Source organism: Crocuta crocuta, unplaced genomic scaffold (assembly GCF_008692635.1).
Source record: "Crocuta crocuta isolate KB4526 unplaced genomic scaffold, BGI_CrCroc_1.0 scaffold152, whole genome shotgun sequence".
NCBI classification, from domain to species: Eukaryota; Metazoa; Chordata; class Mammalia; order Carnivora; family Hyaenidae; genus Crocuta; species Crocuta crocuta.
In genome coordinates, this window is record NW_027528798.1 from 5913312 (window position 1) to 5936366 (window position 23055).

A 23055-nucleotide genomic window follows, 5' to 3' on the forward strand; every position below is an offset into this window, starting at 1 on the left:
TCTTTCCCCACATTGAGTTCTTAAGACCTCACTAGAGGCTTCTGATAGTTACAAGCAGTTCATTGTGGGAAGTGAAAGCTAAATAAATAATGATGAAGTCCAGAGAAAGAACATGAGCCCATTCCTTCACAGACGGCATTGCGAGCAGTGTAGAGTTCAGCAAGGACAAGGTGTTCTTAAATGCTGCTCTTCAGGGTACCTGGGTGGGTCAGTCAGCTGAGCGTCTGACTCTGGGTTTTGACTCAGGTCATGATCTCACAGTTCTTGAGTTCAAGCTCCATGTGGGGCTCTGTGCTGACAGTGTGGAGCCTGGTCGGTATTCTCTGTCTTCCTCTCTCTCTTCCCCTCCCCCACTTGTGGTCACTCTTTCTCTCTCTCTGAAAAATAAACATTTTTTTAAATGCTACTTTTAAGAAATATAAATCTTTTACCTTGAACTGGTTCACAAAGTCTTGGTCATCTTCACATTGGCTATTTCCCATGTAAAAGGTAAATTTTGGCTTTATGACCTATAAAACAATATGATTATTATTGAATAAAATATATGTTATATATATATGTTTACTAAAAGAAGAAGTAAGCAGGCTAGACTTGCAGAATCTTATATCTGGTGTACCTAAACATTGATTTGATTCATCTGATCAAAATGTACTTGTATTTCTCAGGAAATCCTCAGTGGTTTGATTAGAGGCCAAAACTTTTCACACTGTAGCTGTCTCCTCCTCTCTCCTGTAAGCTAAACAATTTCTGGCAGACTGCCTTCAAATTTTTATGAGCAGAGTTTTCATTCAAGTTTTTCTTTTAAAACAACAGACTTTCTGAAATGCTTTGTCTCCTTCATCAGTTCTGGGGCCCCTTCTCCAAAGGCAAAGTCTTCTGGATGCTAGAATCCTCAGTCATGTTTTAGAGTTTATTTTCAGTTTCTTGTAAGTTAATTTTCTATTTCACAATCTGTTCTTAAGAAACACTTAGATTTCAGGGGCGCCTGGATCACTCAGTTGGTTGAACATCTGACTTCGGCTCAGGTCATGGTCTTGAGGTTTGTGGGCTTGAGCCCCACATCCAGCTCTGTGCTGACAGCTCAGAGCCTACAGCCTGCTTCAGATTCTGTGTCTCCCTTTCTCTCTGCCCCTTCCCTGCTCGTGCTCTGTCTCTCTCTCTGTCTCAGAAATAAATAAACATTAATATTTTAAAAAAGAAACACTTAGATTTCCCTTTTCATGAAAATTTGGTGCTCCTGACTTGTAAACTAATTTAGTGTCTGTTTTCATCTTTTCCCAGCCTCGTGGTCCCAGTATCTTATCCTGTTTAATCAGGTTTAGTTTTATTTAATAACAGATGTCTTTTCCATTCTTCCAGTTATTAATAAGTAGGATCTTTGACATCAGGATTTTCAGAGTTTAGACTGTATGAAAGGAGTCTGAGAGACTGTCCCAGAAACAGTATGAAGTGTAAAGACGTTTTCAGAAGGTGAACATTTTGTGCCTGGAGAAGGATGAACAGATTCCTATCTTTAGTACTAAGTAGGTCAGTAGGAGGAGTGAAAGAAATTTCTCGTCATGGTTTTGCGACCAAACTTTTTAGCATGTGTTTAAAGGATATTAATCTGGTTACAGTGCCAAAGCAGCCAGGTGGAAATAAATAGCCCCAAACAACCAACCTAATAGAAGGACTGAATTAGGGACATCACTGGCTCTTCTACCAGTTTAGTGGGATGAGAGTGGGTATGAATCTGTTGCTGGGTTGAGGGCGGGGCAGTCACTGGCTGCTGGGTGTGGGACATGCTGGAAGAGATGTTCAGCCAGCCTCTCTATTTTAGCTGTGTGTTTTACTCCCACTCCCAGAGGTAACTGGTGCCTCTAATTTTTTCATCCTCTTCAAGATTCTATGATATGGGTTGGCTAGGATTTTACTCTCCCCATTTTTCTTAGGCCTGCTTAACTCATTAACTCCTCATTCTGTTTACCAGCTTCCAAAATTTTGTTGTAGTTGCTCTTCTTCTGTTCTTTCTTGTAGGATTATGCTCTTTATTTTTATTTATTTATATTTTTAAGTTTATTTCCTTGAGAGAGACAGCATGATTAGGGGAGGAGAAGAGAGGGAAGAGAGAGAATCCCAAGGAAGCTCTGCACTGCCAGCACAGAGCCCAGTGCAGGGCTTGAACTCATGAGACCATGAGATCATGACATGAGCCGAAACCCAAGGGTCGGATGCTTAACCGACTGAGCCACCCAGGTGCCCCAAGATTATGCTTTTTATTTGTTTAAAAAAATGTGTTTAGGGGTACCTGGGTGGCTCAGTCAGTTGAGTGTCTGACTTCGGCTCAGGTCATGATCTCCCAGTTTGTGAACTCGAGCCCCACGTCAGGCTCTGTACTGACAGCTCAGAGCCTAGAGCCTGCTTCAGATTCTGTGTCTCCCTCTCTCTCTCTGCCCTTCCCCTGCATGCATTCTGCCTATCTTAAGTTTTTTTTAATTTAATGTTTATTTATTTATTTTGAGAGAGAGAAGAGAGCACATGAGCAGGGGAGGGGCAGGGACACAGAAAAGGGACAGAGAGAATCCCAAGCAGGCTCTATACTGTCAGCACAGGGCTTGACATGGGGCTTGAACCCATGAATCATGAGATCATGACCTGAGCCAAAACCAAGAGTCGAATGTTCAACTGACTGAGCCACTCAGGCGCCCCAGGATGATGCTCTTTAAAAGTCCTCTTTAGAGTCACCTGGCTGGCTCAGTCGGTAAAGCATGTGACTCTTGATCTTGGGGTTGTGAGTTGGAGCCCCACGTTGGGGGTAGAGATTACTTAAAATCAATCTATCAGTCAATCCCCTTTAAAGTTTGCTGATGACTTCTTAGATACAGCACCAAGAGCACAATACAGAAACCAAAAGAACTGATGAGTTGAATTTCATGAAAATTAAAAACTTTTGCTTTGTAGAAAGACACTTGTAATAAGGTCTCCAGGAAAACAGAAACAATAGGTCAGGTGATGGGTGGAGAGATGGATGGATGGATGGTTGGATGAATGGAGAAATAGATTTTAGGAATTTGCTTAGGCCATTTTGAAGGCCAGTCCCATGATCTGGTGTCTACAAGGTGAAAAACCAGGAAAGCCTGTGGTATAATTCAGTCCGAGTCCAAAGGCCCAAAAACCCAGAGTACAAGTATGCAAGAGCCGGAGAAGATGGATGTTTCAAGTAAAGCAGAAAGCAAGTTTACCCTTTCCATCTTATTGTTCTATTCATGCCCTGAGTGGATTGGTTGATGCCTACCCAAATTAGCAAGGGCCATTTTCTTTCTATTTTTTTTAACTTTTATTTATTTATTTATTTATTTATTTATTTATTTATGAGAGACAGAGACAGAGCATGAGTGGGGGAGGGGCAGAGAGAGAGGGAGACACAGAATCCAAAGCAGGCTCCAGGCTCTGAGCTGTCTGCACAGGGCCTGGTGCAGGGCTCCAACCCAGGAACCACGAGGTCATGACATGAGCCAAAGTTGGATGCCTAACAGACTGAGCCACCCAGGCAACCCTTTTTTTTTGAAAGAGAGAGAGTGCAAGCAGGGGAGAGGCAGTGAGGGTGGAGACAGAAGTTCTGAAATGGACTCTGTGCTGACAGCAGATAGCCCAGTGCAGGGCTCAAACTCCCAAACCACAAAATCATGTCCTGAGTCGAATTTGGATACAACCAGCTGAGCCACCCAGGCACTCCAAGGCCATTTTCTATTGATGATGCTACTTTCTTCCAGAAAAATCCTAACAGACACACCCAGAAATAATGTTTTGCAAGGAATCTGGGCATCCTTTAGCCCAGTTAAGGTGATATATAAAATTAACTATCACATAGTGTTAAGAGAATGAAAAGATAAGCCACAGATTGGGAGAAAATCTTTGTGAAATACATTATCAGATAAAGGACTGGTATCCAAAATATACAAAGAATTCTTTTTTTTTTGCTTAATTTGTTTTGAGAGAAGGAGAGAATACACAAGCAGGGGAGGGAGAGAGAGAGGGAGATTCCCAAGCAGGCTCTGCACATCAGATGTGGGACTCGAACGCACAAATCATGAGATCATGACCTGAGCCAAAACTGAGTCAGACACTTAACCCACTGAGCCACCCATGGGGCCGTCAAAGAATTTTTAGAACTCAACAGTAAGAAACCAACCCAATTAAAAATTTGCAACAGATCTGAACAATCACCTCACAAAGAAGAAATGCAGATGGCAAATAAGAATATGAAAAGTACGGGGCGCCTGGGTGGCTCATTTGGGTAAGCATCCGACTTTGGCTCAGGTCAGGATCTCACGGTTCGTGGGTTCAAGCCCCGCATCGGGCTCTGTGACAGCTAGCTCAGAGCCTGGAGCCTGTCTTTAGATTCTGTGACTCCCTCTGTCTCTGACCCTCCCCTGCTCACGCTGTCTCTATCTTTCTCTCAAAAATAAATAAAAACATTTTTAAAAAGTTAAAAAAAAAAAAAAGGATATGAAAGTGCTGGGGGGCCTGGGTGGTTCAGTGGGTTGAGTGTCCGACTTCAGCTCAGGTCACGATATCGCCCGTGGGTTCAAGCCCCGCTTTGGGCTCTGCTGACGGCTCAGAGCCTGGAGGCTGCTTCCGATTCTGTCTCCCTCTCTCTCTGCCCCTCCCCCCACACTCTATCTCTCTCTCTCAAAATAAATAAACATTAAAAAAATTGTTTTAAAGAATATGAAAGGTGTTCAACTTCCTATGTCATCAGGGAATTGCAAATTAAAACAAGGAGATACCACAATATGCATATGAGAATGGCCAAAATCCGAAACACTGGCAGCACAAATACTAAAGAGGAACATAGAGCAACAGGAACTCATTCATTGTTGGTAGGAATCAAAAATGGTACAGCCACTTTGGAAGACAGTTTCGTACGAAGCTAAACATAGTCTTACTATTTGACCTAGCAGTTGGGCTCCTTGGTATTTACCCAAAAGAGTTGAAAACTTATGTTCTTACAAAGACCTGCACACAAATGTTTATGAAAGCTTTATTCATAATTGCCAAAGCTTTGAAAGCAAACAAGAAGCCTTTTAATAGGTGAATGTATAAAAAAAATCGTGATACATCCAGACATTGAAGTATTCAGCAATAAAAAAATAATAAGCCCTCAAACCACAAAAGACATGGTGAAACCTTAAATGCATATTGCTAAGTGAAAGAAGCCAGTCTGAAAAAGCAACATAGTGTATGATTTCGTGGAGACAATAAAATGATTAGTGGTTGCCAGAAGTCAGGGCCGGGGCCTGAGTGATGGAGGAATCAATAGGTGGAGCAAAGGGGATTTTTAAAGCAGTGACATTATTATTCTCTACAATACAGTAATAGTAGAGACATGGCATACATTTGCCAAAACTCCGAATATAACGCAAGGAGTGAATTGGGATTTTAGTTCATAATATTGTATCCATGTTGAGGGGTGCCTAACAACAATTTTTAGGGCCACCTGGGTGGCTCAGTCGTTTGAAAGTCCAACTTGAGCTCAAATCATGATCTCATGGTCTGTGAGTTCAAGCCCCACCTCAGGCTCTGGGCTGACAGCTCAGAGCCTGGAGCCTGCTTTAGATTCTGTGTCTCCCTCTCTCTCTGCCCTTACCCCACTAGTGCACGGGTGCGTGCTCTCTCTCTCTCTCTCTCTCTCAAAAAATAAATAACATTAAAAATGTTTTAAAGGAATATTATATCAGTATTGGTTCATCGTTTGTAACAAATGTACCACACTAATGCAAGATGTTAATGATTGGGTATATTATGGAGAGACAAGGAGGGGTATTTGGGAGTTCTCTGTACTTCTTACTCATTTTTTTATGTAAACCTAATACTGCTAAATAAAAAAATCCATTATGTTTTTCAGAAATCCCCTTTCATTGTATTTAGTGGGATTTCAGGAAGGAATAGACTAAATGTGTATACTCAATTGCTGTGGTATATAGAGGGTTCTAGAAATACTGGAAATACTTTTTTTTAAGATTAATATAAATAAATTATAAAACAGCTTGTTTTGGGTTTGTATTCATACATTATCTAATAATCTAGCATTGTATTTTATAGATAACTACTTGTCATTAAATAAATTTATACTCTAAATTAGGTTTGGCTACTTTAATGATTAGTTGAATAGTTTCTCTGAATAATGCAATTATTAACTCCTCCAAAGAATTATAATAGAAGTTATTCTACCTTTTAGTGTTATATTTTATTGTTATTGAGTACAATGTACTGTTTTAAATCTTCTTCCCATAACAGATATATAGCTATTTTTCTTCTAGAGAATGTAATCAATATTTTAGCCAATAAATAGCTTAAAGACCATGACAGCAACAGTTGATATAGTGAAATATAAAATAAAAAGAATAAATAATAAATATGATAAAATAACATAAAGGACTAAGTAAAGGTCAATATGAATATTAAGTTGTTTATCTTCCTCTTTCTACTTTTGCTGGCTTTTAGGATGGAGGAATTCCTCCTGTCTAGTTGTCTGTCCTACTGGTGAGCTCTGTGTAGTTTCATCTTTCTTAGGTCCAATTAAATCTCCCCAGGCCATTTCTCTCTCTACTGTAACTCATCTTACATCCTACCATAAGGTTATTTCTAATTAATTTACTTTATGGTTTTAATTGTGGGAAAATACACATAACATAAAATTTACCATCTTAACCATTAAGTTTATATATTTCTTTTTGAGAAAGAGTGTGAGTGGGGTGGGGCAGAGAAGGAGAGGGGAGAGAGGGGATCCCAAGCAGGCTCCACACTGTCAGTATGGAGCCCTATCATGACTCGAGCTGAAATCAAGAGTTGGATGCTTAACTGACTGAGCCTCCCAAGCGCTCTCCCATCTTAACCATTTTAAGTATATAACCACAATCTCAAGAACTTTTTCATCTTTTTATTTTATTTTTTTATTTTTATTTTTTTTACAAATAGTTTATTGTCAAATTAGTTTCCACATAACACTCAGTGCTCATCCCCACAAGTGTCCTCCTCCATGCCCATCCCCCCCCCCCCCCACATCCATCAGTCCTCAGTTTTTGTCAGCATTCAAGAGTCTCTCATGGTTTGCCTCTCTCCCTTTCCCCCACCATTTCCGCCCTTCTTCTCCCCCTTGTTCCTCCGTCAAGTTCCTCCTAATCCTCCTATACGTGCAAACATATGATATTTGTCCTTCTCTGCCTGACTTATTTCACTCAGCATAACACCCTCAAGGTCCATCCATGTTGCTACACATGGCCAGATTTCATTGTTTCTCATTGCCATGTAGTATTCCATGGTATAGATAAACCACATCTTCTTGATCCATTCATCTGTTGATGGACACTTAGGCTCTTTCCATGTTTTAGCTATTGTGGAGAGTGCTGCTATGAACATTGGGGTACATGTGCTCCTATGCCTCAGCATTTCTGTATCCCTTGGGTAAATTCCTAGCAGTGCTATTGCTGGGTCATAGGGGAGTTCTACTGTTAGTTTCCTGAGGAATCTCCACACTGTTTTCCAGAGGGGCTGTACCAGTTTACATTCCCACCAACAGTGTAGGAGGGTGCCCGTTTCTCCACATCCTCGCCAGCGTCTAGAGTTCTCTGATTTGCTCATTTTAGCCACTCTGACTGGCGTGAGGTGGTATCTCAGTGTGGTTTTGATTTGTATTTCCCTGATGAGGAGGGATGCTGAGCATCGTTTCATGTGTCTGTTGGCCATCTGGATGTCCTCTTTGGAGAAGTGTCTGTTCATATCTTCTGCCCATTTCTTCACTGGGTTGTTTGTTTTTCGGGCGTGTAGTTTGGTGAGTTCCTTATAGATTCTGGATATTAACCCTTTATCTGATATGTCATTTGCAACTATCTTTTCCCATTCCGTTGGTTGAAGAACTTTTTCATCTTGCAAAACTAAAACTCCAGATCTATTAATTAGACAACTCCCTATTTGCCCCCCTTCCCAGCAACTACCATTCTAGTTTTGTTTCTATGAGTTTGACTACTGTAGATCTTTCATATAAAGTGGACTCATACAACATTTCCCCCTCAGTGACTAGCTTATTTCATTTAGCACAGTGTCCTCAAGGCTCACCCATATTGCAGCTGATGTTAGAAATCCTTTGCTTTTTAAGGCTGCATAACATGCCATTGTTTGTATCATCCCACATTTTGTTTGTCCATCCCGTCAGTTTGTCCAATCCCATTTGGGTTGTTTTTACCTTTTGGCTATATGAATGATACTGCTATACACACAGATGTACAAATACTTTATTAAATTATTTTTTATTTGATTGTTTTGATATGTTGTTCCCTTGTTGAGAATCCTCAGTGACTCCACATTGCGTACCAGTTAGTATCCAGACTTAACCTGCTCCTCAAACTCCATAAATTTTGGTCCAAGCTACTTCTCACTATATTTAGCTAAAGGATAAGAAATCAAATAAATAAATTCATTAAAACTGCAACTAAAACAAAAGCAAATACCTTATGACTTGCTATCTAAAGATTTTTTTCTGACTAACATGAATTTTCTAGTATGGACTTAAGTGACATTTTGATTGTTCCCAGATCTTATTTTATGTTGTGGCTATTTTCTAGAGCTTCTTGGCCTTTTGGCTATTGCCCTAGAACTTTGAAGGCATATAAAACATGGATAGACTGGTAGCTGGATGACTAACTCCAGTGAGAGGGCAAGTGAATAGATAGGTGATAGGTAAGTACAAGGTAGATGTGTTTAAAACCTGCTTCAGGGGCACACGGGTGGCTCAGTTGGTTAAGCATCTGATTTCAGCTCAGGTCATCATCTCGCGGTCAGTGAGTTTGATACCTCACGTCGAGCTCTGTGCTGACAGCTCAGATCCTGTAGCCTGTGTCAGATTCTGTGTCTCCCTTTCTTCCCCTTCCCCTCTTATGCTCTGTCTGTCTCTCTGAAAAATAAACATTTAAAAAAATAAATAAATTGGGGCACGTGTGTGGCTCAGTCGGTTAAGCATCTGACTTCGGCTCAGGTCATGATCTCGCGGTTCATGGGTTCCAACCCCGCATCGAGTTCTGTGCTGACAGCTCAGAGCCTGGAGTCTGTTTCAGATTCTGTGTCTCCCCCTCTCGCTGCCCTTCCCCTGCTCATGCTCTGTCTCTATCTCAAAAATTATTAAACTACAATAAATAAATAAATAAACACACAAACCACTTCAAAGCAGGACAGTAGCTCAGTAAATGTGCCTCAGAGGTGTAGTGGCCTCCTTTGCAGTCCTGCTTTGTTCCTGCCATCTTGCCTCTTTTAAACAAGAACTTCATAGTAATCACAGTCTTTATAGGAGCACTTTTTTTAACCCGTAGTTACATTAATTGTTAAATTTCTGCCTTCCCCATTAGATAATAAGTCCAGTGAGGATAGAACCTATCTTATTTTTATCTTTTTCACCACTCTATCTCCAATGTCAGTGTTTCACACTAACTGACATATAGTAGGTGCTCAATAAATGTTTATTTAAGAAAGGACAGACTGGCCAAGTGACAGTTAATATTTGCCATATTAACTATGTCAAAACACTTGGGAATCATTAAGGGCTGAGAAATGTGGCAAAAGAGAGGGGTGCACAAGCTTCAAGGCAGGAGTGCTAGTATCCATGTAAACTGCTTATCTTTGACAGGTGGCGTAGGATCTCGTGACAGTGCTTCAAGGCAGCAAAAACTGTCTTCAGAAAGATGAAAGAATAAAAAGATCTGTCCTTGGTCAGTGGCAGTTGGTCATTTTCTAACCCACCAAGAAGAACACTCCTGAGAGCTTTTTCTTTTTCCCATTTTGAAAGGTGTATATGCTCCCCCATTAGAACACAACAGTACTTGACTTTCTAAACTCATGTTGGCAAAAACTTTGACCAAAACAGAAGACAGTGCTCAATACGTTACTTTCTAAGAAATTTGATCAATGTACTTATAAAAACATTTAGCAAATTCCTAAAGATAACTTTTGAAATTTAGATTGTTCTCAGTTGAGCATTAACAAATAATAGTCGTAGGGTTGAAGGTCTCTTAACTGTTTTTCTGCTATGACTCAGTGGCTGATTTAACCATATAATGTTACCCAGACACTAAAAAACAGTTTCAGATTTTCATAAAGAATAATATTCTTCGGTTATTTTCTCTTTTCTTTATTCCACATGGTGAAAATTTCAGTTCACTATTTGGCAGTAGGATTTCTTTACCTAGCAATACCTTACACCAGAATTTTCTACATATTTAAGAAATATCATATCCTTCTTTACAATGTGCCTATGACATCCAACAAGCATGGTTTCCATTTCTTTGACATAGAAATTAAAGCAAAGCGAGGTGTTTTACTGTAGACCATACAATGGATTCCTTCATTTTAGGTCATTACATTAACACACTAAAACAACAGACCCAGCAGTTAGTCTTTCTGATGATTATCTTTCCACATGTGGTTTTCTCTGGAATTGGACCCTAAGGAATTAAGAGAAAGTATCTTTATTCTGGAATTTAAAATTAAAATAGATTTCCAGTTATGTATGTTATACTCTGGCAGGTTTGATGACTTCTGACCTAGCTTTTCTTTTTCTTTTTCCATACAGATTGATAGAACTACATTCTCCTGATAGCAGGAACACGTTGATCCTACGCTGCAAAGATACAGCTACAGCACACTCCTGGTTCGTAGCTATCCACACCAACATAATGGCTCTCCTCCCACAGGTATTGGCTGAGCTCAATGCCATGCTTGGTGCAACCAGTACAGCAGGAGGCAGCAAGGAGGTCAAGCACATTGCCTGGCTGGCAGAACAGGTGGGTTGAGAGGCAGGGCAGGGTCTCCCTGGGTCACCATTGAGAGCCAAAGTGTCTCCCCCATTTCATCTATCTGTAATATTTATCATGTAGTCAGGTCCTGGATATTGAGCTTGTCGATCTTTTGTTTGTCAGTCTTGTGTTTCTCCTCCCTATCATTTTAGTTATTTGTTGCTAGTTATCACCTGCACAGAAGAACTGACTGTCATGATAATCATCATCACAACATAACTAAAAAAGATACTCTTATTACCATGTCTATCCTTAATGACAGAGGATAATTTTCATGACAGAGGATAATTTTCATGATTTGAGAATAGGATCAGCAAAAGTTTTCTGCAAAGGGCCCAGTAGTGTCACAACTACTTGACTCTGCAGTTACAGCAAGAAAGCAATAATAGACATATGAAAATGGAGAGGTGTGGCTGTGTTTCAATACAACTTTATTTTCAAAAACAGGTACTGGGCTGCATTTGGCCCATAGGCCCTACTTTCACAACCCCTGTTCTAGTCTATGGCCAGAGTTTCAGGAATTCAGGGCCAGATTGCCTACTTCCCTGTTTTGGGAAAAGTGTATAAAATATGCAAAATATCTTATAAGCCATTCAACACAAATGTACAGTTGTCTTCTATAGCTGAAAAATGAAGAGAAACAAAGCCTAAGTGGACATTGGGTAAAGGGAAAGGAAGAACTTAATCCAATTTAGTTTAAATCCCATTTTGACAAAAGGGAGACTCTGAATATACATGATATTGTAGTACATCCTTTTTCCTTTGAGTCCTTCACTGGCAGTTGGGGCAGCAGGAGTTGAAAAAGGAAGACTGGACTAAGGGTTCCAAGACGAGTGTTCAAGTGATAGTTCTGGTTTTCACTAGTGTTAGATCTCTTTAAAGATTTCTTCATCTCTTTGAATCCTAATTCCTTCATGTGTGTCCACGGGGGCAGGGATTATGTCAGTATCAGCCCAGGAATATTTTGTTCTTTTCTTTTTGTTTTGTTTTAACTACAGTTTGTGAGGTCTGGCCCTCCACCTCAACAGAGTTCTAATTTGATAGATCTGTGGTGGGGCCAAGCAGTCTCGTTGGGTAGCTTCCCAAGAGATTGTGTGGAGACCAACTTTAGACTCTACTAATCTGTTTTTTCTTATGACTCTAAAATTTTATAAACATTTCAAGTAATAGTTTATAATGTATTAGAACACAGAATTAATGCTGTGATAATTTTGAGGAAGTATAATTAGGATAACTAAGAAGAGAAGAAACTAATGAAAATTATGGTAGAAGTACTTTTGACTTTGAAAGTTTTAGTATTTTAGTTATGTTTACCATTGTTTCTAAATTTTAAGTTTTTAATTTTATTTCCAATATAGTTAACATACAGTGTTATATTAGTTTCAGGTGTACAATATGGTGATTCAACAATTCTATACATTACTCAGTGCTCTTCATGGTAAGTATACTCTTTAAACCCCATCACCTATTTCATCCAGCTCCCTTCTGATAACCATCAGTTTGTTCTCTATAGTTAAGAGTCTGTTTCTTGGCTATTCCAAAAAACATAAAAGGAAGGAAAACTTACAAATTCATTCTATGAGATCGGCATGACCCTGATACCAAAACCAGATAAAGATACCACCAAAACAGAGAACTACAGGCGAATATCCCTGATGAGCATAGATGCAAAACTTCTTAACAAAATACTAGCAAACCATATTCAAAAATATTATTTAAAAAATTATTCACCACAATCAAATGGGTTTTTTTCTTGGGTTTTAAGAGTGATTCACTATTTGCAAATCAATCACTAGTGATACATCACATCAATGAGAGAAAGGATAAGAACCATATAATTTCAGTAGATGCAGAAAAAGCCTTTGGCAAGTACAACATCCATTCATGATAAAAGCCCTCAGCACAGTTTTAGAGGGAACATACTTCAACATAATAAAGGCTATAGATGAAAAACCCACAGCAAATGTCATACTCAGTGGGGAAAAACTAAAAACTTTCCCCCTAAGGTTAGGAACAAGACGGGGCGCCTGGGTGGCTTAGTCGGTTAAGCGTCCGACTTTCGCTTAGGTCATGATCTCCCAGTTCGTGGGTTCGAGCCCCGCGTCGGGCTCTGTGCTGACTGCCAGCTCAGAGCCTGGAGCCTGTTTCAGTCTGTGACTCCCTCTCTCTCTGACCCTCTCCTGCTCGCGCTGTCTCTCTCTCTCTCTCCTAGAAAGAAATAAAACATTTAAGAAATAACTAAATAAAATTATTTAAAAAAAAAAAAGGTCAGGAACAAGACAAGGATGTTCACTCTCACCACTTTTATTCAACATAGTACTGAAAGTCCTAGCCATAGCAATAAGACAACAAAAATAAATAAAGGCATCCAAATTGGTAAGAAAGAAGTAAAACTTTCAGTTTGCAGATGATGTGATACTCTATGTAGAAAACCCAAAAGACTCTACCATAAAAACTGCTAGAACTGATAAATTCAGTAAAATCATAGTCTACAAAATCAATGTGCAGAAATCTGTTGTGTTTCTATAATCTAAACAATCCCATTTACAATTGCACCCAAAAGATGCAATAATAAGATACGTAGGAATAAACCTAACCAAAGAGGTCAAAGACCTACATGTACTCTGAAAACTGTAAAACACTGATGAAGGAGATTGAAGATAACACCAAGAAATGGAAAGATGTTCCATGCTTGTGGATTTGAACAAATATTGTTAAAATGTCTATACTACCAAAACAGTCTACGCATTTAATGCAATCCCTATCAAAATACCAACATTATTTTTCATAGAACTAGAACAACTAAAATATGTATGGAAGTGCAAAAGACCCCAAATAGCCAAAGCAGTCTTGAAACAGAAAAGCAAAACTGGAGGCACCACACTTCTGGACTTCAGGTTATATTACAAAGCTGTAGTAATCAAAACAATATGATACTGGGACAAAAGTAGACCTATAGATCAATGAAACAGAATAAAAAAATTAGAAATAAACCCACAATTATATGATATTAATCTTCAACAAAGGTGGAAAGAATAACCAGTGGGAAAAAGAATGTCTTTTCAATAAATGGTGCTGAGAAAACTAGAGAGCAACATGGAAAAAAATGAAACTGGACCACTTTCGTACACCATACAGAAAAGTAAATTCAAAATGGATTAAAGACCTAAATGTGAGACATGAAACCATAAAAGTCCTAGAAGAGAACACAGGCAGTAATTTCTCTGACATCGACCATAGCAACACCTTTCTAGAGATGTCTCCTGAAGCAGGGAAAGCAAATGGGAAAACTATTGGGACTGTATCAAAATAAAAAGCTTCTGCACTAGGGCACCTGGGTGGCTCAGGCAGTTAAGTGACTGCTGGTTTTACCTTAGGTCACGATCTCACTGTTGGTGAGATTGAGCCCTGCACTGGGCTTTACCCTGACAGTATGGAGCCTGCTTGGGATCCTTTCTCTCTCCTTCCGTCTCTGCCCCTCCCCTATTCATGTGCTCACTCTCACTATCTCTCTCTCTCTTTCAAAATAAATAAAGATTAAAAAAAAAATAGCTTCTGCACAGCAAAGTAAACAATCAACAAATCTAAAAAGCAACCTACTCAATGGGAGAAAATATTTGCCAATGATATATTTTATAAAAGCTTAGTATCCAAAATATATAAAGAACTTCTAAAACTCAACACCCTAAAACCAAATAATTCAATTTAAAAATGGAGAGAAAACACAATCAGACATTTCTCCAAAGAAGACCTCTAGATCACCAACAATACATAAAGAGATGGTCAATGTCACTCAACATCAGGGAAATGCAAATCAAAACTACAATGAGATATAACACCTCACACCTGTCAGAATGGCTAAAATAAAAAAACACAGAAAACAACAGGCGTTGACGAGGATGTGGAGAGAAAGGGGACCACTTGTTCAGTTGATAGGAATGCAGACTGGTACAGCCACTGTAGAAAACAGTATGGAGGTCCTCATAAAGTTAAAAGTAGAACCACCTTATGATCTTGTAACCAGACTACTGGGTATTTACCCAAAGAATACAAAAAACACTAATTCAAAAGGATATATGCACCATTATGTTTATGGCAGCATTATTTACAATAGCCAAGGAATGGAAGCGGCCCAAACATCCATTAGGAGATGAATGTCTAAAGAAGATGTGGTATATAGATACAAAGGAATATTATTCAGCCATAAAAAAGAACGAAATCTTGGCATTTACAATGACATGAATGGGGCTAGAGAGTACAAGGCTAAGTGAAATAAGCCAGTTAGAGAAAGACAAATTACCACGTAATTTCACTTATGTGGAATTTAAGAAACATAAGAAACAAGCAAAGGGGAAAAAAAATAAGAGAGGGACAATTCAAGAAACAGACTCTTAACTCTAGAGAACAAACTGGTAGTCACTGGAGTGGAAGTAGGGCAAGGAGTGAGTAAACTAAGTAATGAGGATTAAAGAGTGCACTGCTTGTAATGAGCACAGGGGTGAGGTATGAAATTGTTGAATTACACCTGGAACTAACATAACACTGTATGTTAACTAACTGGAATTAAAATAAAAACTTAAAAAAATAAAATGCACTTTTTATCCTAAAAAAAAAGTGTGTTTCTTGATTTGTCTCTCTTTTTTTTTCCTTTGTTCTTTTGTTTTATTTCTTAAATTCCACATATGAATGAAATCCTATGGTATTTGTCTTTTTCTTTTTTTTTCCTATTTTTAATTTTTTTTTTTTTTNAGGAATCTCCACACTGTTTTCCAGAGGGGCTGTATTTGTCTTTTTCTGACTGACTTATTTCACCTAGCATAGTAATATTCTCCAGGACCATCTATGTCATTGCAAATGGCAAGATTTCATTGTTTTTATGGCTGAATAATATTCCATTGTGTATATATGTGTGTGTGTCTGTGTGTGTACATACACACAGCATCTTTTTTTTTAAGATTTTAATTTTAAGTAATCTCTACACCCAGCATGGGGCTTGAACTTAAACCACTAGATCAAGAGTTGTGCACTCCACTGACTGAGCCAGTCAGGCATCCCTGTACCACATCTTCTTTAATCAGTCATCTATTGATGGACACTTGGGCTGCTTCCACAGATTAGCTATTGTAAATAATGCTGCTGTAAACATAGGGGCATCTGTATCTTTTTGAATTAGCGTTTTTGTATTTGGGGGTAAATACCCAGTAGTAGTATTACAATCCTACTGGACTGTGGGATAGTTCTATTTTTAATTTTTTGAAGAACCTCCTTACTGGTTTCCACAGTGGTTTCCCCAGTATGCGTTCTTACCAACAGTGCATGAAGGTCCCTTTCTTCCCCACATCCTTGCCAACGCTTGTTTTTTCTTGTGTTTTTTATTTTAGCCATTCTAACAGGTGTGAGGTGATATCTCCTTGTAGTTTTGATTTGCACCCTGATAATGAGTGACGTTGAGCATCTTTTTATGTGTCTGTTGGTGATCTGAATGTCTTTGGAGAAATGTCTGTTCCTGTCTTCTCTCCATTTTTAAATTTAATTATTTGTTTTTTGAGTGTTGAGTTGTATAAGTTGATTGCTTCTAAATTTTTATACACTGATTGAAAAACTCAATTTGAGTATTAATTGTGCTGCACTTTCAGCCATGTTAGAAATGTTCATGATATGCCTGGATGTCTCAGTTGGTTAAGTGTCCGACTTCAGCTCAGGTTGTGATCTTGGGGTCTGTGAGTTTGAGCCCTGCATCAGGCTCTGTGCTGAAAGCTTGGAGCCTGGATCCTGCTTTCGATTCTGTGTGTCCCTCTGTCTCTTTCTGTTCCTCTCCCACTTGGACTCTGTTTCTCTCTCTCAAAAATAAAGATTAAAAAATTACAAGAAAAAAATGTTCATGATTTTAAAAGGTAGTACATTCACATGGTTCAAAGGTTAAAATTAAAAGTTAATAGGTGAAAAGTCTTACTCTCCTTTCTGTCCCCCATCTAGCCAATCCCCACCTTGCCCCCAGAGAGATAACCACTTTCATTCCCTTCCAGAGAATCACTTGAGAGTTTCTTTATGCAAAAAAAAGCAAATATGAACACATATTCTTCGTCTTCTCTTTTATAAAAGAAGATAACATATTATGCATACTACTTTATAACTTGCTCTTTTTTTTTCATTAAACAGTATATCCTGGCAATCTTCCCATATCAACGCAGAAAGAGTATTCTTTCTTACAACTGTATAGTTTTCCATTGTGTAGCCATAATTAAATAAGCACTCCTCCCAATCTTGTTACAGTCTTTTCATTATAGACTATGGTACTGTGAATGACCTTGTAGTTTGTCCTTTCACACATATGCTATCTATGGCCTTTGGTTTCCAAGTTCAGATATATCAAATAATAAGGGAACCTGTATTATCTGAATATATTTGGTTCTCAAGTTTCAAGGAGTAGTAAAACTTTGGTTAGTAAGGGATTTATCCAAAAATATAACTGATGCAACAGTTCCTGTTGGATATTGAGAGCTTGGAGTGTAGGGGATATTTCTATACCTGGAGAATAAATCCCCAAAAGTGCTGGGTCCAAGGGTGTGTGAGCCAGCTATCGCTATATGACAAATGGCTCCAAAACATAGTGGCTTTAAAATAACAAATATTTACTTCATGTAGTTTCTAAAGATCAGGAATATAGCAGCGGTGTGACTGGGTGGTTCTGGCTTGGGATCCCTCGTGAAGTTGCAGTCAGACTGTTAGCGGGGAGGCAGCCATCCGAGGACTTGACTGGGGTGTTGACAAGTCTGCTTCCAGCATGGTTCAGTCACATGACTACTGGCAGAAGGCCTCAGTTTTCTGCCATGGAGACCTTGGTACAGGGCCACCTGAATGTCTTTAAGACCTAGCTACAGGTTTTCTTCAGTGTGACTGATCTGAGAAAAAGAACAAGAAAGATGCCACAGTGCCATTTTTTAACCTAGTCTTGTTTTCTTTCCTTTTCTTTTCTTTTCTTTTCTTTTCTTTTCTTTTCTTTTCTTTTCTTTTCTTTTCTTTTCATTAGCAGCAGCGAGTTTCTAAGTTCACTCTACACCCAAGGGCTCCATCTCTTAAAAGAAAGTGTTGTAAAAAATTCGTGGACATAATTTTTAAAGTACCACAAAGAGTATATGCATTTGTAATTTTGATAAATATTTCCAAATTGCCTTCCATCAGATTCCCACCAGCAATATATGAGAGCTGTCAGACTTTCAAATTGAAATTAATTTGGTTTATGCTACACAAAGACAAGTAGAAAGGAGAAAAATAAAGTCACCAATTCATCACAATATGTATTTTATGGGCCATATTTATGTGGTGATTCCTCCAGTCAGTTTTGAGCTCTTAGAACATGGGAGCACATTTCCCCCCCAAATCTTTACTGCCCCCAGAGAACTTAGCTTAATGGTATATATACCATAGATGCTCAGTAATTTTTTTTGTGTCTATCTCTACATATGCATAAGAAAAGCAACCAGAGAAGTTACTAACTATAAAATATTACCAAAAACAGAAGCGCAGGGTTGGGAAATAATACTAAGTAAAAAAGTTTAATCTCTTTGAAAAATAGTACCACTGAACTAATTCAAAGCACTATTTCTAAAATATTCTTGATTTTTACTTTTTTTGGGGGGGGTTACCCAAATCAGAGATTGCTGGCAGTATTTGGTGTTCAAGCAAGACTGGATACATATAGAGGTATTATATTGAGCTTATGTATCTGATAAAGATTGAACTAATCTTTATGATTATATATGCCAAAATGCCAAAGCCTTTTCTAATTGGAAGATTGTTTAATTCTTTGAGTGTGAAAATGGTTAAAATAATTTTAGATCATATAATCTGTTCAATATAAGTAAGCATTTCTTTTGGCATGAGATATATTTACTGAAAATCTTGCATATAAATGAAATTGTTTCAGTTGTACTTAGAGAAGATAGTTATTTTACAGAGATAAATTTAGGAAGGATCATTTATTTAACTTTAAATGATCTGTCCTTAATTTTTTTGTTATTCCACATTATTAAAAACTGAGTTTGCTTAAAACAGAGAAAATATGTAATACAGATAGTTGGTAACCGATACATAATCTCTTCTCTGCATAGGGACTTCTGTTTCTTCATTGATCCTGATTTTTATGTGACTGATAGTTTACTTTTTTAGTTGGTTATAGTCTTTTTTTTTTTTTTTTTGTTTCTTTATAGTCTTAAAAGAATTTTATTTAAGTTGGCCAAATGGGGGGACATATTTTACCTTTAAAACCAGCATTTTTTAGGCTTTTGAGTATTCATTAGAAAAGATAAGACAGCCAAAGAAAGCTTTGTTTCCACGATTCCTACTTTGTTCCCGATCATTCTCAAAATGTGTAAAGACTCAAATTAGGAACATATACACTAAATTGGCATTAGTGGAATGCTTATTTAGTTTCTTATCTGTTTTCTATACTAATAACAAAATGAAGAACAGAAGTACATCACCTGTCTAAAAGACTGATTTATAGGATGAAAAGATTTAGGGAATGAATTGTAACCATTAGTTTTTCATCTTTAGGGCTGTTCAACTCTATTAAAAAAATAAAATCTGGGGTAGGCTGCTGTTTGGCCAGGTGTGTGCATGTGTGGGTGTTGAAACTCAAACAGACCAGAACCCTAACATTAGTATCCCTCTTTTCTCTGGCCAAAACCCTAATAGTGGAGCCCCAAGGCTGCTTGCACTGCTACCACAACCAAAAATACATGCTATCTATATAGCAGGCAGTATTTTGACTCCAGTGAAAGCAAATAGGATCCTTATAACTTAAGAAAATTGGCAAACAGAATGACTTAAATTGATGTTTCATTTTTCTCCAGTGGTAAGTAGAAGGACTAAGGACTCCAAAGGGCCAAAGAATAAATAGTTTTTAAGAATTAAAAAAAATTTTTTAATGTTTATTCATTTTTTGAGGGGGAGGGAGACAGAGAATCCAAAGCAGGTTCCAGGCTCTGAGCTATCAGCACAGAGCATGACACAGGGCTCAAACTCATGAACCATGAGACCATGACCTGAGCCAAAGTCAGACACTTAACTGACTGAGCCACCTAGGCACCTCTAAAAGTTGTTAGTTGAACAAAAAGTTCTCTGTCTTGAAACTGGATATTGTTTCTATTGATATTAGCAATTTTCCTTTGTTGCCTAAAATATCTTCTTTAGGAAGAAATGCATTTAATTTAAGTTTCCCAAATGCACATATGCTGATCTAGCCTTTAAAATCTCTCTTGTAACTTAGGGGAAAAGTTAATTTTAAAAAGTCAGATTGCCATTTTAACCTCTTTGGAAGATAGATTTTATGTTATAGTAGTTCCCCTTATATATGGGGGATATGTTTCTTCTTTCTTTTATGTTAATGTTTGTTTATTTTTGAGAGAAAGAGAGAGAGTGCGCACAAGCTGGGGAGGGCCAGAGAGAGGGAGACAGAGGATCTGAAGTGGGCTCTTCACTGACAGCACAGAGCCTGCTGGGGGACTTGAACTCCCAAACTGAGATCATTACCTCAGCCATTGTTGGACCCTTAACCGACTGAGCCACCCAGGCACCCCAAGTGAGGGGGTATGTTTCAAGACCCCCAGTGGATGGCTGAAACCACAGGTAGTACTGAATGAAATATATACTTATTTATTTATAATGTTTTTTCCTATTCTTACATTCTTATATACATGTGATAAAATTTAATTTATAAATTAGGCACAGTAAGAGATTAACAATAATAATGAAAGAGAACAATTATAAAAGTATATTATGATAGGGGTGCCTGGGTGGCTCAGTCGGTTAAGCGTCCGACTTTGGCTTAGGTCATGATCTCACAGTTCATGAGTTCAAGCCCCGCATATGGCTCTGTGCTGACAGCTAGCTCAGAGCCTGGAGCCTGTTTTGGATTCTGTGTCTCCCTCTCTCTCTGACGCTTCCCTGCTCATGCTGTCTGTCTGTCTCTCAGAAATAAATTTTTTAAAAAACATTTAAAAAAGTATATTATGATAAAGGTTTTATGAATGTGGTCTCTTTCACAACATCTTATTGTACTGTATTAACCCTTTTTGTGATGATGTGCGATGATAAAAAGCCTATGTGATGAGGTGAAGTGAGGTGAATGATGTAGGCATCATGATGTAGCATTAGGCAATAATTGACCTTCTGACCATACATCAAAAGGAGGATCATCTTCTTTGGGACCATGGTTGACTGTGGATGGTTAAAATCGTGAAAAGCAAAACAATGGATAGGGAAGACTACCATATCTCCCCTGTTGAAATATTATCCATAACAATCTTAGAGACAAAGACTTAGAAATTCCTTTGGGTTATCTTGACCCAAAAACATAAAAATCCAAGACAATCTCTTTAGAACTGATATTTTCCCTCCAGAGTTCCCCACAGACTAAATATAGAATCTTAGAAAACTTGGGCTCACTGATAAGAGAAGTATAATTATTTCTACAATATTTTTCTGGAATCTCAGAATTGGGTCATACATTTTGTGTTTTCAGCATATCCAAGAACATGGGCCACTTCCCTGGGTAGAATTCATCTCCAACTCCTGGAATTAGTTGATGGCTCTAACTTTGAGGGGAAAGTTGTGGTAGTAGATGGTATAGCATAGAACCAAACCGTTCAGGCCACTTTCCAGATTACAGATATCTTCTTACAGTGCTCTGACATGTACAAATTACCTTCAGAAATCATTAAGTAAGAGAAATTAAGAAGTAGCTGTAAAGACAATTCTTTGAGAGAGAAATGATTCATCAATTGGATTTCTCATTGAAGCCATCAGTAATACCTGAAGAGTCAGTATTAAAATAACACTATCGTTAAGTATTCCCTGTTCCTTATCTCATGGGGGAAATGTTTTGATGTTACCAGGGCTTTTCTTGAGCATCATCTTTTGCTTTGTGGCTTTGGGTCCTTGACAGTATGGATAAAGAGTGATTGTTTTCCTACATTTTTAAGCCATCACAGAGTAACTGAGCTTTATAAAGTATATAAATGCAATGGTACATTTAAAACAGAAACAGAAACTTCCTAAAATATAATGGGCAACTCTGTAAAAACAGAGCCCCATCACTAGATAATGTCTGTAACTCTGGAAGAGCTTTTTCAGATTTCACAGTCCACCTCCCGCCTCCCATTGGAGAATCCCAGCCAGTGGAAAGGAACCTGATGGGATGTTTCCTGTTCCTCAAGTGTGTTAGGACCAGGGAACAAAATGGACACCCACAATGTTAGACCATCACTGAAGGGACTTTTACAGCTGTATATCATTATAGTTAGCTCTGCTTTCTGGATTTTACCATTGTAACAGGCAAAGCTAGATGGCGGAAGACAACAGTGGAGACCTATCCTCATGGCTGTGACTGAGAAGGATTTGCTGCTTTATGACTGTATGCCATGGACAAGGGATGCCTGGGCATCACCATGTCATAGCTACTCTCTTGTTGCTACAAGGTAAGTCTAACAACAGAAAAAATAAAATAACTCTATGTAAAGTGAATTCTATTTTCTTAGGCACTTAAAATAGCATTTAAATAGCAGATATAGTTGGTTAAGACAAAAACTTATCTTTCACAACCCTATTATTTTGCAGCTCCTAGCTCAGAATAAATGTTTTCTTTCATTAGCATTTTTTTTTAAGTTGTTGAAGCAGATTCCTAACTACTCCCTTCAAGTCTTGCTTAGTCATGAAGATAAATAGTAGGGGGTTTTTCCCCCTTTACTTTATTGACTATGACTAGAAAACCACTGGAATTGTGGCAGCCTTTTGACTGAGTGATGAAATCATTTAAACCAGAATGTGGTACTGTGGATAAACCACATAACTCAGCCAAAATATTCTTCAATTCTCTCTCTGGTATAAGAGCACATAATTTTGATGCCAGCAAATAAACATTGATTTGACCTGAAGCAACAGGATGTTTCTAGCATGCCAGATGTGGGAGCTAGAAGGGAAAAGAATAGAGATATGTAGATTTGGGGGCCAAGATGTCTTAAGATGTAACTAGAAACTAGTATGAGACTAGAAAACATGTTTACATTCAGCGTTATTTGGGCTTAAAAAAGAATCCAGTTTTGAAGTAACTGAAAAATTATACATTAAAAAGGAGCTCCACAGAAAAGTATGTGGTAATAAAAAAAAAACAGTTAAATGATGGTGCCACCTGGTATGTCCCCCAGTAAACAGTGTGGTGCAGGATCAGGGG

At 38.2% G+C, this 23055-nt stretch overlaps 1 protein-coding gene across 1 annotated transcript in view; it reads left to right on the forward strand.

Moving 5' to 3' along the window:
- SNTB2 (syntrophin beta 2) overlaps nt 1-23055 on the forward strand; it is a 105547-nt gene that overhangs the window by 55062 nt on the left and 27430 nt on the right. The window contains exons 5-6 of the mRNA XM_077755469.1: nt 10601-10811; nt 22161-22303. Coding sequence (XP_077611595.1) covers nt 10601-10811; nt 22161-22303 — 354 coding nt within the window. The remainder of the gene's footprint in view (nt 1-10600; nt 10812-22160; nt 22304-23055) is intronic.